This window comes from Oratosquilla oratoria, chromosome 28 (assembly GCF_046742065.1).
Source record: "Oratosquilla oratoria isolate Oo_2021 chromosome 28, ASM4674206v1, whole genome shotgun sequence".
In the NCBI taxonomy this organism is placed as follows: Eukaryota; Metazoa; Arthropoda; class Malacostraca; order Stomatopoda; family Squillidae; genus Oratosquilla; species Oratosquilla oratoria.
The window spans coordinates 14,039,730-14,056,735 of NC_134804.1; the positions used below are offsets into that span (position 1 = coordinate 14,039,730).

Sequence of the window (17,006 nt, forward strand, 5' to 3'; positions counted from 1 at the left end):
TGATTCATACATACTCCTCCTTTCTTAATTCCACACATTCTTCCCCAGAGATTCCTGTTCCCTTCTTAATCTTCTCAAACAAACTTAACAGACTACTTGTCCTTTTAAAGCTATTACACTCTTATTTTTCCCCTCCAGTAAGTTCTCTGGCATATTCCCAATCCTTAGGCACATTTTATACATCTCTAACCAGTCCACCAGAACTGTTCCTTTCTTCAACACACACTCCATGTGACGCCCATTTAACCCAGTTCCTTACCGATTTTCATGAGTTTTAATGCTCTTTGTATCTCATTTTTCCCTGTAGCCCTATCATGTTCTTTTCTCATGAGTAATTTTCCTAGTATTCCCACTGCTATGATGAATCTCTTTATCCTCTTCTATGTTTGTTTAATATCTGAAATACTCTAATGTCATCCCCATACTGCCTTTTCTACTATTAGCATCTATCTGTCAGCACCCTTTCTGTTTTCTCCCTACCTGACTCCCACTGCCTACTCTTTTCTTTTCTTTTGCCCCCCAAAAAATTAATTTCAAAACTCTGTCTGATTCATAACCCACTTTACAAACTTCCTGTCAAACTCTTAACCCCACTTTATAGCTGCTCTCCTCTTTGCTTTCCTTTTATTACGTTTGTCTGATTCATAACCCACTTTACAAACTTCCTGTCAAACTCTTAACCCCACTTTATAGCTGCTCTCCTCTTTGCTTTCCTTTTATTATGTTTTGCTTCTCCACTGCTCTTATACTTCTCATACACTTCCCTATTTTCACTTAGCAACCAATCCACATTAGCTCACTTCTCATCCACCACTGCCTTCACCTTTTCATCCCACCATTCACTAACCTTCCTTCTGTTCCCTACCATCCTCCTTATTCTATATACCATCTTTGCACACTTTATCACTTCCTCCTTGGAATGTACCCATTGTTCTTTTCCTGTGTATTGAAAATGTGTACAGAACAACTAGTGGATAGAATGCATCAACTGATAGCATATCGTCAGGAAGAAGTGAAGGACCCATTGGACAGGAAATCTTTTAATATGGTATCAGTATTCAAAGAAGGAAACAGGGGGTACTACCTTGACCAGTACAGTAGCCAAAAATGTGTAAAAAATTTGTGAAAGATAGATGAATGAAATGCATGGATGAGAGAGAAATCTTGGTTGACAGTGAATTTGGATTTAGAAAAGGAAAGTGGTATGGATCCAGCATGCCAAGTTTATATTTGAGAAAGGTCATGTGTTACATGAGAGTTGGTTAGTTCGTGTATAACTGGATTTGGAAAAGGTTTTCAGTAAAGTGCCACAGAAAAGATTGATATGGAAATTAGAAAATATAGGCCATTATTGGTCCCTCACATTTAGAAACCAAAGATCCATTCCCCCTTATAATGAGAAAAGTGCACATCCACTTCATATATAATCTATATGTTGAATTAACACATACATAAGGGCCTTTTCCTTTATACAAGTGTAGGTGGCCAAGTCAAAGCATGGACCCACCATCACCTGTCTCAAACACATTAAAAACTCGTTCATTCATTCATCCCTCCTCCCCGCCTAACACCTCATTGATGAAGGATCATCTCTCAATCCCACCATATTGCTAAGGTCAAAGGTAATACAGCAAGACACAGGGCCTCCACAGCAGAGCCCAATGGTTTAACATATTTTCTCCCACACTGTTTCATTGTATAACAACTCCTTCCTCAATCTATTCCCAAACCCCATCCAATTGGAAAGATTATGAAGTTTATTGCTTAGAAATTTTGTTTTGTGTACAACACATTGAATTAGTTCTTTACCATTGAATAATAACAGATATTCACATAAAAAAGTAAAGACATAAAAAGTATCCATGTATGTCACTGATGAATAAGAAATAGTGAAAATATAAATGTATATGTGTGTATTTTTATGGTAGCAAAAATATACAAGATGTTTTAATTTCAGGCAATCCCTGTGTGTTCAACCCAAGCAACTGTGATAGCAGCATATGAACTACTAGTCACTCTCTGTACAGCATGTGTCCCTAACCTCAAACTATTAGCAGATATGCTTACCAATATGTACTATTCAGGTGGGTGTTTTTGAAGTACTGTTGAAAACTATTTTAAATGTTTAGTTTACCCCCTTCAAAGTCTAAAGTAAAATGGTCATTTATAGCCTTTCATTCCCAATGGGTGTATATTGATTTAGAATTAAGCTATATGTGACTTTTTACTTAAGTAATATTTCAGCTGTTTGTATTTTGGATCATATATATTGCCACTCTCACCCCTTGTGAGGGTGGCAGTGGGTTGGAGAAAGTGGAAGGGAAGGAATGGCTCTACTAGTGGAGAAGTAGTTAAATGAGTGGTCAAGTGGAAAGAGGTTTCTTCAAGGTTAATGTGGACGAAAGTGAAACTGGGAAGGGAGATGTGGGCCTTTGTAAGCACATATGGGTCTGATAGTGAGAAGAGTGTAGAGGAAAGGGAGGCTTTTTGGACAGATTTAAATAAATGCATTGTGATTTTTGGGAGGAATATCATGTGGTATTGAGAGGTGTCAATGCTAGATTAGGGGATGAACCATAGATGGAGTTATTGGGAAGTGTAGAGTGCCTGGTAAAAATCACAGTGGAGAGTTAACCACTTCAGTATGAGTCAAATTCTCGTGTGCAGCATTGGCTGCCATATGTATGATTCATCACACTACTTGCATTATAAAATATAAAGTCACTGCTGTATTACTCATTCTCTTTTACTCTGAGTAATAATAAACACAGAAAACATGATCAAACCATTTCACAGATATATATATATATATATATATATATATATATACATACATATATGATATATATATATATGTATACTATATGTATATATATATGTATATATGTATATATGTATGTATATATATACATATATATATATATATATACATATATGTATACTGTATATATATATATATGTATATATATATATATATATATATATATATTGTCAGTGTATTTAGGCAGGAGTTTTTCTCTAATGCATGTTTCATTAAAAGTGATGGCTAATTGTGCATTAATAATTTTCTTAATGGTATTTTCCATATACCTTATTAAGGATTTGTTTTCCTTAGGAAGGAAATTTATGACTTGGCTGTATGTAGTCATATTAGCTAGATCGCGATTTCGGGTTCAAGACCCTTCTTCAGTAGCTATAGGGATAAGAATTAATCCAAAGATTCTAGTAAAGATCTAAGTTTTATACTAGAGTTCCTATACTTGCTAATCACTGGGGGAGGTCACCTGGTATTACGGGCAGGGACGAAATGTCACGTGCGCTAGGGAGCCTCCGGGTTTGTGTTGTGGCGGAATGTGGCGTTTTGTCTCGTAGTTTGACGAGTGGCGTTTTGTCTCGTAGTTGGACGAGTGGCGTTTTGTCTCGTATTGGCGTTTGTGATGTTATGTCTCATGTTATTATTTGTAGCGGTTTGTCTCATGCTTGGAAGGGCTCTAAGATCTTCTGCTTGTACATTTAGGTTTGGGCTCAACTCTTTAATATACAACGCTTCTAAAATTGGGAGGCGTCTATCGTCAGTACATAAATCCAAAATCTCGGTGTTTTTCTCTAGTGTCTCTCTTGCTAGTGTTATGCCGTGGGCTTCTCTTAAGTGATTTTTAGGGGCTCCAGATGTCAGGTGGTATGAGAGGCGACGGGATAACCTCATTGTCGTCATGCCAATATAGGTGGATGGGAGGGCTTCACAGTTCCCTCGTGTACATGTGAACCTATAGATGACATGTGACATGTCATGTCATCTATAGGTTCACATGTACACGAGGGAACTGTGAAGCCCCCCCATCCACCTATATTGGCATGACGACAATGAGGTTATCCCGTCGCCTCTCATACCACCTGACATCTGGAGCCCCTAAAAATCACTTAAGAGAAGCCCACGGCATAACACTAGCAAGAGAGACACTAGAGAAAAACACCGAGATTTTGGATTTATGTACTGACGATAGACGCTTCCCAATTTTAGAAGCGTTGTATATTAAAGAGTTGAGCCCAAACCTAAATGTACAAGCAGAAGATCTTAGAGCCCTTCCAAGCATGAGACAAACCGCTACAAATAATAACATGAGACATAACATCACAAACGCCAATACGAGACAAAACGCCACTCGTCCAACTACGAGACAAAACGCCACTCGTCAAACTACGAGACAAAACGCCACATTCCGCCACAACACAAACCCGGAGGCTCCCTAGCACACGTGACATTTCGTCCCTGCCCATAATACCAGGTGACCTCCCCCAGTGATTAGCAAGTATAGGAACTCTAGTATAAAACTTAGATCTTTACTAGAATCTTTGGATTAATTCTTATCCCTATAGCTACTGAAGAAGGGTCTTGAACCCGAAATCGCGATCTAGCTAATATGACTACATACAGCCAAGTCATAAATTTCCTTCCTAAGGAAAACAAATCCTTAATAAGGTATATGGAAAATACCATTAAGAAAATTATTAATGCACAATTAGCCATCACTTTTAATGAAACATATATATATATATATATATATATATATATATATATATATATATATATATATATATATACATATATATATATATGTATACTGTATATATATATATATATATATATATATATATATATATATATATATATATATATGCACTCTTTTTCTTTCCTGTCTTTCTCCTGTAAATTACATAAATTTTGGTTTGGGTAAAATTTTAGGACTTGGTGAGTTTTAATACTATTTCTCCAAACTGATTGTAAAGGAACTTGGTCATTCAAAGTTTATGTAGATGAGGTGGTGAGGGTGCTAGGCAGGGTGTTTGGTGCTTGAGTGCAGTGAAGTGGGAGGTGAGCCAGTTGTTGTTTGTGGATGACACTGCACATGCAGCTGAGTGAGAAAAGAGTTTGAAACATTTATTGGTAGATTTTGGGAGTGAATGTGAGAGGAGGTAATTTAAACTAAATTTAAGGTGATAAAATGCACAAGGGATGAGGGTGGCAGTGGGTTGGAGGTGACTATAAAGGGTGGAAAGCTTGAGGAAATGAAGAACTTATGTATATTTACTTGTGTTACATCTTCTTCCTTAGAATGTGAGGAGAGTGTAGTGGAATGGGAGTATCTTCCTCCAGTGGGACCTCGGCCATACAAAGGCTTTGTAGGTCTTAAAAATGCAGGAGCTACCTGTTATATGAACTCAGTACTACAGCAGCTCTACATGATTCGACAAATCAGACATGGTGTCTTGGCTGTGGAAGGTAAGAAAGTTTTAGAAAGACTGAATTTATTATACCCATCCATACCAGGGAATTCTTTTAAGGGTAATGTTAGAAGAAGAAAAAAGAATACTAAATCCATCTCTATTACCTCTTCAATAGCATCTGTTGGAATGTGGTCACTGGGTGTGTGGACATGTGTTGGCTAAGAGGACTTGGAGAGCAGAATGAATTATTTGGGGGGAATATTGTGGGTTTGGTAAGATGGTGGCAAGAATTGGTTTACTAAGAGGGTGGTCAATGAATGGAATAAACTTAGTAACCATGTAGTAATCACTGAAACTATCAGTTATTTTAAAAAACAATTAGACAACATTATGGATGGGGATGACAGGTGGTGATGGATACGGAGCTGCCTAGTGTAGGCCTTATGGTCTCTTGCAGTCTCCTTTATTCTTATGAATTTGGTTTTATGGTAAGATAGGTATATATCACCATCTGGGGTATTGGCTCCATGTTATTATGGATAAGTAGCATGCAGCTGATACTTTAGGGTCTATATGGGGTGCCCCTATGGACCAGAGCCACACATCATTTTGTCTGTGATAAAGGAAATCTCTGTTCATAGAGAAATGATACTTTATTATACTGTGACTGTCCCCCCACCCCTTTTACTATCCTGTACCATTTCTCTGATTTTTTTTTTTTTTTTTTTTTTTTTTTTTTTTTTTTTTTTGAGAATAATGTCACCAAGTCCTTCCACTTGAGTCATACAAAGTAACAAAAAATGGGACAGGGATTAGGACTAGGCATCCTATTCCCTGTAGTCCCAAAGGGGACATTCCTAAAAAAAGTAAAGGCATAAGAGGGTCTAGGAGTTTTCCAACCAGTATCCTAAGGTTTGGGTCTTTTAATGTGCATGGATGTGGTACAGATGAAAGTAAAAGGGAAGAGATAGGTAGTATGTTTGTGAGAAGAAAGATGGATGTGTTGGCATTGAGTGAAACTAAGTTGAGAGGGAGGGGCTAGTGTGAGTTTGGGAGTGTAGTTGGGAGGTTCTCAGGAGTGAAGAGAGGATGAGGGAGAGAAGGGTTGGCTATACTTGTAAGTGAAGAGATAGGTAAGCATGTAGTGGATTGGAAAGAGATTTCTTCCAGGATAATGTGGATGAAGGTGAAATTGGGAAGGGAGATGTGGGTTTGTAAGTGCATATGGGCCTGGTAATGAAAAGAGTGTGGAGGAAAGGGAGTCTTTTTGGGTGGATTTATATGAGTGCATAGAGGGATTAGGGAGAAATGTAAATGTAGTGGTATTGGGAGACCTTAATGCTAGGGTAGGAAATTAACCAATAGATGGAGTGGTTGGGAAGTGTGGAGTTCCAGGAAAAAATCATAGTGGAGAGTTGATGGTGGAGATGTGTCTAGAGAATTGATGATAGCAAATACAGTGTTTAGGAAGAAAGTCAAACATAGGTACACATGGGAGAGGGTGGTGGATAATGTTAATGTACTATATAGTGGTAACCAGAAGTTTAGTAGGAAGAGTTAAGGATGTACATGTTTTAAGGGGAGACAGTGGGGGAATATAAGATAATTTTTTGGTGGAAGGTAAGTTGAGAGTGGAGGATAGATGGAGAAAAAGGAAAAGGACAAAAGGTAGGAAGGTACTTTGAGTGGACTGCTTAGATGAGAAAGAAAAGGAGTACAAGAAACTGAAAGAGGAGTGAGAGGGAGTGAAGGATAGAGTAGAGCTAGGAGTGGAGGGGGAATGGGGATGGTTGAAGGAGGGAGTCACAAGGTGTGCAAAGATTGTGTGTGGAACAAGGAAGTTGGGAGGAAATAGAAGGAACAGTAGTGAGTGGTGGGATGAGGAAGCAAAGAAGGTTGTAGAAGATAAGAAGCAAGCTTTCACAGATTGGTTACAAAATAATACAAGGGAATCATATGAGAGGTACAAAAAAAAAAGAGAGAGAAGTAAAGCATAAGAGAAAAGGGACAAAGAGGAGAGCAAATGTGAAATGGGTTAAGAGTATGACAGGTATTTTTGAAAGTAATGAAATTATTTGGAAAGAAATTAAGAGAGGAAGAGGAGGCGAATCAAGTAGAGAAGAAAATGTAAAAGGTGCAGATGGAGAGATAATAATGGAAGAGATGGCAGTAAGAGGAAGATGGGCAGAATATTTTAGGTAGTTGTAAAACCAAAAGCCCTGTATGGGGCAGAAACATGGAACATAAGAGAGGAAGAGAGGCGTTTAAATATGTTTAGATGTATCATAATGGGGGTTACTAGGCTGGATAGGGTGAGAAATGAGGAGGCGAGGAGGAGAATGGGGGTGGTAAGGGAGTTGGAAGATAGGGTGGATGAAAGAGTATTGGGATGGTTTGGACACATGGAAAGAATGAGTGAAGAAAGATTAATAAAAGGGGTATGGAGGGCAGAGATGGAAGGAGTGAACATGACAGGAAACCTAGGATGAGATGGATGGGGTAAAAGGGGCATTGGGAAAGAGAGGAATGTCTGTTGAGGAAGGACAAGAAAGGACAGAAGATAGGGGTGAATGGAGAATGGTTGTATATAGATGATGCTGTGATGCATGATGGGGAGTGGGTTGGGGATGGGGGGTGAGGGAGTATGTGTGAGAAATAAATTGACACAGACCAAAGGGATATCTCCCCCATCTTCTCCTTTTCTGCATGAGGGGACATAGAGAGGGGGGGTTGTCAATTTAATGAAGTGGCCTTGCTGTGGATGTGCTGTGTCTTGCAACACTGCTTCAGACTCAGGGCAGTGGGCAAGATGTAGGGATGACCCGTCATCCAGCAGGTGCCAAGATAAGAGGGAGGGAATAGGGTGGAGGGGAGTGGAGTTAGTTGTGGATGGAATGGGTGGGAGTCATTTTTATGCCTTTGTTTTTTGGCTATCTCCTTTGTGAGGGGGAAATAGCCTTTGGTATATGTGTGTGTGTGTGTGTGTATATATATATATATATATTTTTTTTTTTTTTTGGGGGGGGGGGGGTCATGGACTTGTTAGAAGTCCTATGATGGGATTGATGGAGAAGCTTTGTGGAACATGTTGCAAATGTATCAGTGAAGAGAATATGCCAAGGTGTATTATTTCATTCATACACCTTGAGTTTCATTGAATGGAAATCTAAAGCTCCACTGGCTAGTAACTGTCCTTTGGCTTTCCCATAGATATGTGGGAAAAGTTTTGAAATTTTGTCTATGTATAGTGTGAACCAACTTATAGAAATTAGAAGAGAGGAACAGTCACTGGTTGTCAGCTGTCCTTATATGGAAAGGAGATGATACAGTTGAAGTTGATTAGGGTCTTAGGCCTAGTGTGAAGATAGTGTCAGCACCTTCAGGCTGCATCTCAAGATAGAAATAAGGATGTTGACCAGTTTTAAAGATGGGCACCAGGGAAATAATTTTGACATCCATCTTGTAGAACCACCATTTTCAGGTTACTGTCATTGGTCCCACCAGTCAGGTTGCTTGGGTCAAAGAGTACGTGGGACAATGGTTTCATCAATTGTACACTAGTAACCAGTGGGTTTAATTTGAGTGCAACCTATTTATGTTTCTGAGACTATTTTCAAGTAGCTCATTTTTTCTGAGATGAGAGATGTTAGATTGGTTTTAATTGTGTAGTGAGGATGTGTACCTTGACTTGGTTAACACCAACCTATACTTTTAAGGGTTAAAGGGCCTTTGTTATTGGTGTAGGTATTCTTGGTTGTTGGAAACCAGGCTATGAATGTCAAATGGACCAAAATTTGCTTGATTGAGTATAGTGTAGTGAGGTTCTTTTTTTAAGTTTGTTTTTACATAGTATACATACATTTTTTCTTGTTTGTTTTCACTGTGCATACATTATGTGGGAAATAAGTTTGTGTTGTGACTAAGGTGTAGCCTATGCTTAGTGTAGGAATTGTCTTTTCCCAATGACATTTGTATATTTTTAAGGTTTATAAGTATTTGTGGGTGAGATGAGTTGATGAGTATTTGTAGAAAGATCCTGATATTCTCTTTTATGATGGCCTCTGTTGTAGTTTAATAAGATAGTTTATGTTCTTGGTGGCTGGTTTGTATGATGTTCCAGTAATGGGTCAGTAGTATAGAAAAATGTTTTGATGTTACACTCTAGGTTTTTGGATTCTCAATGTCATGGTCCTTCATGAGGAGATTGAGCAGTGTTGGAAATAGTATTTTTGGGACATGTTTGTTGAAACATTTGCTAGAAGTTTCTATGAGGAGAGCTGTGACCTCAAAACAACTAGCAAATCTGGATGTCATTCCTGGGAACAGCTGGTTTTTTTTTAATGTATTACCTAGTTGTAGTTTATGGGACTAGAGCTATGCTTGTTTTGACCCGTTTTTGTGGATCTGTTTCTATGTCACACTCCAGTAGAAGGGGAGTCACTAGTTGTCAGGTCTTTGTTGTGGGGGAGAGATGAGGGATTCCACCCAACAGGACCACGATGTGTAGACCACCTATGGTTAGATCTTATGGATTTTTTTTACATTTTCTGGGTAAAGGACCTAGAGGCTTGCAGAAATTTTTATAGAAACCATGATGTTATGTATATAGCAAGTAGTTTCATTGAATTTTTTTGAAAGTTTTTGTTACAGTAGGAAATGTTTTAAATCCTTGCAGTTATTCTGTAGAAATATCAAATCTAAAACTTTGTTGTTATAGCATTTATTAAGGAAATTTTGCCTCCATTTCAAACTTTAAAGGTGCGGCTGTAGACCCCAATGAAGATTTCAGTGGAGAAGAGAAGATGGAACAAGAGACCAATCTTGATGGTTCTGAAGATGACACCATGAGCAGCAGTGCCAATGATGAGAGTAGAAAAGAATACCATATTGGCATCCTCAAGCAGATACAGGCTATCTTTGCACATTTAGCATGTTCAAAACTCCAGTATTATGTTCCAAGGGGCCTCTGGAAGCATTTCAAGTATGTTTTCTCTTATTCATGAAGAATAATTATTAAATATGATTTTGTGTTTGTCAAAAGTGGAAATGGGTGAATAATGAGGAAGAAGGCTTTTGGTGTGTGTATATATATATATATATTATATATATATATATATATGTAGTGAAAATTTTGATTTATTATTTGGTCATAAAATGGGTTTTATGATTATTTTATATACTCATATACCAAAAGGCATCTTTCTCTTTATAAGGGGAGTGGCTTAACCCCTTCCATACGGTGCCGCACACGTAGGCGTCATGGGGAGCGAGTGTATTCGCGAGGCTGCCATATCGGCGTCTTGATTATATTTATTGTAGTCGCCCCTCCATAATGACATTCTTTCTAATTCTTTTGTAATCGCATTTTCTATGGTTATCAAAATCCACGGGTGAAGAGAGAACGATCGATATAAGCGGTGACTATATTTTATGATGCGAGTATTATTACGACACGTCGTACGGCTGGCATTGGCTGCTGCCACCGAGATCTAAGTCCATGACGCCTACGTGTGCGGCACCGTATGGAAGGGGTTAAAGCAAACACTAATCCTTATACTTACCCCACATCCACCCAAAAAACATTTGTTGTATCTCCTCTGTTAGCACCTTGGAGATCAAGGATGTGCTCAGTCACATCGCTCAGGTTAGAGACAGTGCAGCAAGACACAGCACTTCCACAGTAGGACACAGCAGCTGGAGCTGGTTTACCCCAACTCCTTTATTATAGGGTAACCCCCATCCTCTCATTACTTTAACCACTTCCATACGGTGACGCCTACGTAGGCGGCATGAGGAGCAAGTGGGTACTCGATGATGCCGATGTCGCCATCTTGATTATATTTATTGTAGTCGTACCTACATAACCTTCATTCTCTCTAAACTGGCTTCATCATATTTTCTATGGTTATCAAAATACACGGGTGAAAGAGAACGAACGATTGAGCACTGACTTTATTTTTTATAATGCGATTATTATGACGCAACTTCGCACATTGGGCAGCTAATGCTGCCAGATGTGCGATGTGCCCCGGAGTGAAGAGGTTAAGAATAGTTATGAAGCAGACAGAAAGAACATCCCCTCAGGCTGCATCAATTCCTCATCCAGTTATAACCACTTTCCATTCACTCCTATCATTTGCACCCTCCCTTCCTTGCTCAACAGACATTCCTCTTGCATCCAGTGCCCCCTTCACCCTATCCATCCACCTCATTGTCCTCCTCTTGGGGCCGTTCTCTCTGTTTCTTTCTTAACTCATTCTTCCCCTATGCTTGAACCATCTTGTCATTCATTGATCACTCCAGTATACATACATATACCAAGAGCTTTTTCCCCTTTACAAGGGAGGTGGCCAAAAACAAAGGCATAAATCCATTCCCACCCATTTCATCCCCATATACTCTGCTCCCATTCACCACCCTTCCCTCCCTCTCTTATTGGCTCCTCCTGGATGATGGGTCATCCCTGCATCTTGCCCACTGCCCTGGGTCAGAAGCAATGTAGCAAGACAGAGCACATCCACTTCAAGGTTGTTGCATTTCATTGGTGACTCCCCTCTCTGTCCCCTTGTAGAGAAAAGGAGAAGATGGGGAGAAATCCCTTTTGCTGATACAAACTCCCTCACCCCCCCCACTTCCCTCATCCGCTCTCTTCCTTGCATCACAGCAATATCCATACACAACCATTCTCCACTCACCCCTATCTTGTCTTCTCCCTTTCTTCCTCAGACATTCCCCTCTTTCACAATGCCCCTTTTACCCCATACATCTTGTCTCTGGTTGCCCTCGCATGTTCATTCCTTACACCTCTGCCTTCCACACATCTTTTACTAATCTTTCTTCACTCATTCTTTCTGTGTATCCAAACCATCCCAATACTCTTTCATCAACCCTATCTCCAAACTCCCTTTCTACCCTCATTATTCTCCTCACCTCATTTTTCACTCTATCCAGCCTAATAACCCCTACCATACTTCTAATGCATTTTATCTCAAATGCATTTAAGCTCTTCCTCTCATAAAATGTTCCATGTTTCTGCCCCATACAGTGCTGTTGGCACAATCACTCCTTCATACAAATCACCTCTTAGTATCCATTCCCAAATGTCTATTTTTCATTACACTTTTTAATCCTGCATGACGTTTACTTGCTTCTCTCAATCTACATTCTACCTCCACTCCTCCCTTTCCTGCCACATTCACTCCCAAGTATCTAAAGTTATCAACTTCCTCCAGTCTCCCTGAACCACTTCAGTACGAGTCAAATTCTTGCCCTATGAATGGTGCATCACACTACTCGCATAATGAAATATAAAATCACTGCTGTGTTACTCGTTCTCTTTTACTCTGAGTAATAATAAACAGAAAACATGATCAAACCAGCTCACTGAATCTGGGGGTGGTAACTTATGTACAACTACATACATATACCAAGGCTTTTTCACCCTTACAAGGGAGGTAGCCAAAAAGAAAAAGGCATAAAATCATTCCCACCCATTCCATCTCTAAATACACTCCACTCCCCTCCACCCTCCCTCCCATCTTAGCACCTCCTAGATGACGGGTCATCCCTGCACCTTCACTGCCCTGGGTCAGAGGCAGTGTTGCAAGTCACAGCACATCCACAGCAAGGCCGCTTCATTAAATCGGCAACCCCTCCTCTCCATTCCCCCATGCATAAAATGAGAAGACGGGGAGAAATCCCTTCGGGCTGCGTCAAATTTTGCTCGCACATACAACCTCACCCCCTATCCCCCCACCCATTCCACTTCGTGCATCACAACATCATCCATATGCAACCATTCTCCATTCACCCCTGTCTTCTGTCCTCTCCCATCCTTCCTCAACAGACATTCCCCTCTTCCCCAAAGCCCCCTTCACCCCATCCATCCATCTCATCCTAGGACGTCCCCTCATGTTCACTCCCTCCACATCTGCATTCCATACCTGTTTTACCAGTCTTTCTTCACTCATTCTTTTCATGTGTCCAAACCATCCTACATGTACAACTACATACATACATATACCAAGGCTTTTTCCCCCTTCCAAGGGAGGTAGCCAAAAAGGGAAAGGCATAAAAACACTCCCACCCATTTCATCCCTAAATACACTCCACACCCCTCCCACCCTCCCTCTCATCTGAGCACCTCCTGGATGACGGGTCATCCCTGCACCCTGCCCACCGCCCTGGGTCAGAAGCAGTGTCGCAAGACACAGTACATCCACAGCATCCACAGTACATGTACATGTACATGTACATGTACATCCACAGCATCCACAGTACATGTACAACTACAAAAAATATATATCAAGATGCCGATGCCTGCATCCTCAAGTACACACTCGTGCCTCATGATGCCCATGTAGGTGTCATCATACCAAAGCAGTTAATACTCATTTCCAATTTGCTGTCATCCTCTCCCCTTGTACATCTCATCACCTTACTTTTACCCACATTTATCTTCAACTTTTTGCACACATTCTCAAACTCCATCACTAACTTGCTTAATCCTTCCTCTGATCCTGCTACAAGCACAGTGTTGTCGGCAAACAACAGCTGGCTTATCCTATTTTTCTCCATTTTCTTTAACCATCTCCAATCCCCAGCCAATACCTTTACATTTACCTCTTGCACCACCTTATCCATGTATAAATTGAATAGCCAAGGCGACATAACATCCCTGTTGAAATCCTACATTAACCGCAAACCACTCACTCTCTCCATTTCTAATTCTAACACAGGATCTACTACTCTCATAAAAACTCTTAACTGCTCTTAACCCCTTCCATACGGTGCCGCACACGTAGGCGTCATGAGGAGCAAGTGGATTCGCGACGCTGCCATATCGGCGTCTTGATTATATTTATTGTAGTCGCCCCTGTGTTTTTACATTCTCCCAAATGCGCCCTTAATCCCATTCTCTGTGGTTTTCAAAATTCGCGGGTGAAAGAGAGAACGATCGATATAAGCGGCGACTATATTTTATGATGCGAATATTATTTCGTTACGTCGTACGGCTGGCATTGGCTGCTGCCCGCGAGATTTAAGTCCCGTATTGAAGTGGTTAAAAGCTTTCCTCCTATCCCATGTACCTGCAATACTGTCCACAGTATCTTCCCATCTACTCTGTCATAGGCCTTTTCCAGCAGCAAATTGGAAGTGAGTATTAAGGGAGAGAGACTGGAGGAAGTGGATAATTTTAGATACTTGGGTGCGAATGTGGCAGAAAAGGGAGGGGTGGAGGTAGAATGTAGATTGAGAGAAGCTAGTAAATGCCTTCAGTGATTTAAAAGTGTAATGAGAAATAGACATTTGTGAATGGATGCTAAGAGGAGATTGTATGAAGGAGTGATTGTGCCGACAGCACTGTATGGGGCAGAAACATGGAACATAAGAGAGGAAGAGAGGAGGAGTTTAAATGTGTTTGAGATGGGGTGCCTGAGAAGTATGATAGGGGTTACTAGGCTGAATAGAATGAGACAGGAGGAGGTGAGGAGGAGAATGGGGGTGGAAAGGGAGTTGAGAGATAGGGTTGATGAAAGATTATTGGGATGGTTTGGACACATGGAAAGAATGAGTGAAGAAAGACTAGTAAAAGAGGTGTGGAAGGAGTAAATCATGATGGATCGACCTAAGATGACATGGATGGATGGGGTAAAAGGGGTATTACGAAAGAGAGGAATGCCTGTTCAGGAAGGATGGGAGAGGACATAAGATATGGGTGAATGCAGAATGGTTTTGTATAGATGATGCTGTGATGCATGAGGGGGAGTGGGTGGGGGATGGAGGGTGAGGGAGTATGTGTGAGATATAAATTGACGCAACCCAAAGGGATTCTCCCTGTCTTTTAGTATCCAGTTCGCAATTCCATCTGGGCCATATGATTTTCTGACATCAAGGTTCATTATTTGGTCCTTTATTTCTTTCTGTGTCAGTTATTTCTCTCATTGGGGAGATCTTTCTCCACTTCCTTCATTCCAATTGTGTATATTTTCTTTGGTGAACACAGATTTGAAATGTTTGTTCATAATTTCAGCCGTTTCTATATCCTTTGTGTATTCCACATTCCCTTGACATAGTTTTACTATTTCCTGTTTATTTTTTAGTTTACCATTCACATATCACATAGAATTTAGGGTGATATTTACATTTGTCTATTATGTCTTTTTCATAGTTTCTTTTTTCTTTTTCATATTCATTTCTTTTTTCATATTCATTTCTACTATAAAGAGAATGTACTTGGGTGTGAGGGATTACATATATTCATATTACTGCTTATCTGGGTTGCATAGTGAAGTGTTTCCTAAATTAGGGCTGTTAAGGAGCTTAATGATATGTTACAGTTACTTGTATTTAGAATGAGACTTTTACTCTAATGAATTATTCTTTCTGCAGACTCCAGGGAGAGCCCGTTAACCTACGGGAACAGCACGATGCCTGCGAATTCTACAATATTTTAGTCGAGTCTTTAAATGAAGCCCTCAAAGCTCTTGGTCATGAGCAAATTATGAACAAGATCCTAGGTGGTTCCTTTTCAGACCAGAAGATCTGTAAGACATGTCCTCACAGGTAAGTGTCAATAGGAGGAAGGTAGTGACAATACATTGTTTCAACAATCAATCCATTGCCTCAGGTCTTTCTTGGAGCAGACCCATAGCTCCTAGGTAAACAACAGCTACGGAGCAGGACCATAGGTCACTCAGGGAAGATTTATTGTGTTTTATAGGAGAAGCCAAGATGAAAGGGAGGGAGGGATGGTGAATGGGGGTGGAATGGGTGGGAGTGGAATTGTACCTGTTGACTTTGGCTACCTCCCTTGTAAGGGGGAAAAGTCCTTAATATATGTATGTATGTCTAACAGTGGTTAGCAGTTGTTCAGTAGTGGAATATGAGGTATTCATTGACTTCTGTGTGGTGGCTGCACCTGTGGCAGTTTTATATGCTTATATTAAATTGATGTGATTAGGTTATTTATAACTAAAGAGATCATTAAAAGAAGCTAGGTGGTAGAAATGCTCAAAAAGTACAAATAAATTATTTTGAGTGGATGAGAATGGAGGTTGATATATGAAATAGTGGAGGTAACCAGCTCTGGCTGTTAAGCCCAGCTGTGAAAGAGCTGTGCCCTCAGAAAGTATTTTTGACCCAAGCAATCTGGCAGGGTTCAGAACAACCCTTCATCTCCAAGGAGCTGAGAAAGAAAGCTTAGGTAAATGGTTTTTACTTATTTATTAGAAAGATGTGTGCATCAACTCTACCACCCTCCTTTTAAGTATACAATATTTTTGTGTATGTGCAATCAGGTCTTCAACTTTGGATGGATTCCTGTTTTATCATAAGATCAACATGTTATAATCTAACTGGGGAGAGAATTGACTTTTGGTAATATTAAAGTAATTATTTATGCATTGTTCTTACTATTTCTTCTACAGATATTCTCGAGAAGAAGCTTTCACAGTCATCAGTATAGACATCCGAAATTATAGTAACCTGTATGATTCCCTAGAACAGTATGTTAAAGGTGACTTACTAGAGGGAGACAATGCATATTTATGTGAAAAATGTGATAAGAAGGTGAGTTTTATTCCTGCTTGGATGTTATGCATGACCTGAAGGGATGTTCTCACCTGCACCACAGATTAATTTGAATAGATGAGGAGGGGAGGGGGTCACTATAATAAAGAGTTTAGGGTAAAGTAGCTCTGACTGTTGGACCCTCCTGTAGAAGCGTTGCACCTCTTTGCATTGCCCTCAATCTAAGCAATGTGGCAGGGGACAGAGAT

General features: G+C 40.0%; 1 protein-coding gene across 13 annotated transcripts in view; it reads left to right on the forward strand.

Annotated features, from left to right (window-relative positions):
- Window positions 1-17,006, forward strand: part of faf (ubiquitin carboxyl-terminal hydrolase-like faf) — a 204,639-nt gene that overhangs the window by 126,064 nt on the left and 61,569 nt on the right. For all 13 annotated transcript variants that reach the window (XM_076210952.1, XM_076210955.1, XM_076210956.1 and 10 more), the window contains 5 exons: window positions 1,958-2,084; window positions 5,114-5,281; window positions 9,985-10,207; window positions 15,619-15,792; window positions 16,656-16,797. In XM_076210952.1, the coding sequence (XP_076067067.1) occupies window positions 1,958-2,084; window positions 5,114-5,281; window positions 9,985-10,207; window positions 15,619-15,792; window positions 16,656-16,797 (834 nt within the window). The remainder of the gene's footprint in view (window positions 1-1,957; window positions 2,085-5,113; window positions 5,282-9,984; window positions 10,208-15,618; window positions 15,793-16,655; window positions 16,798-17,006) is intronic.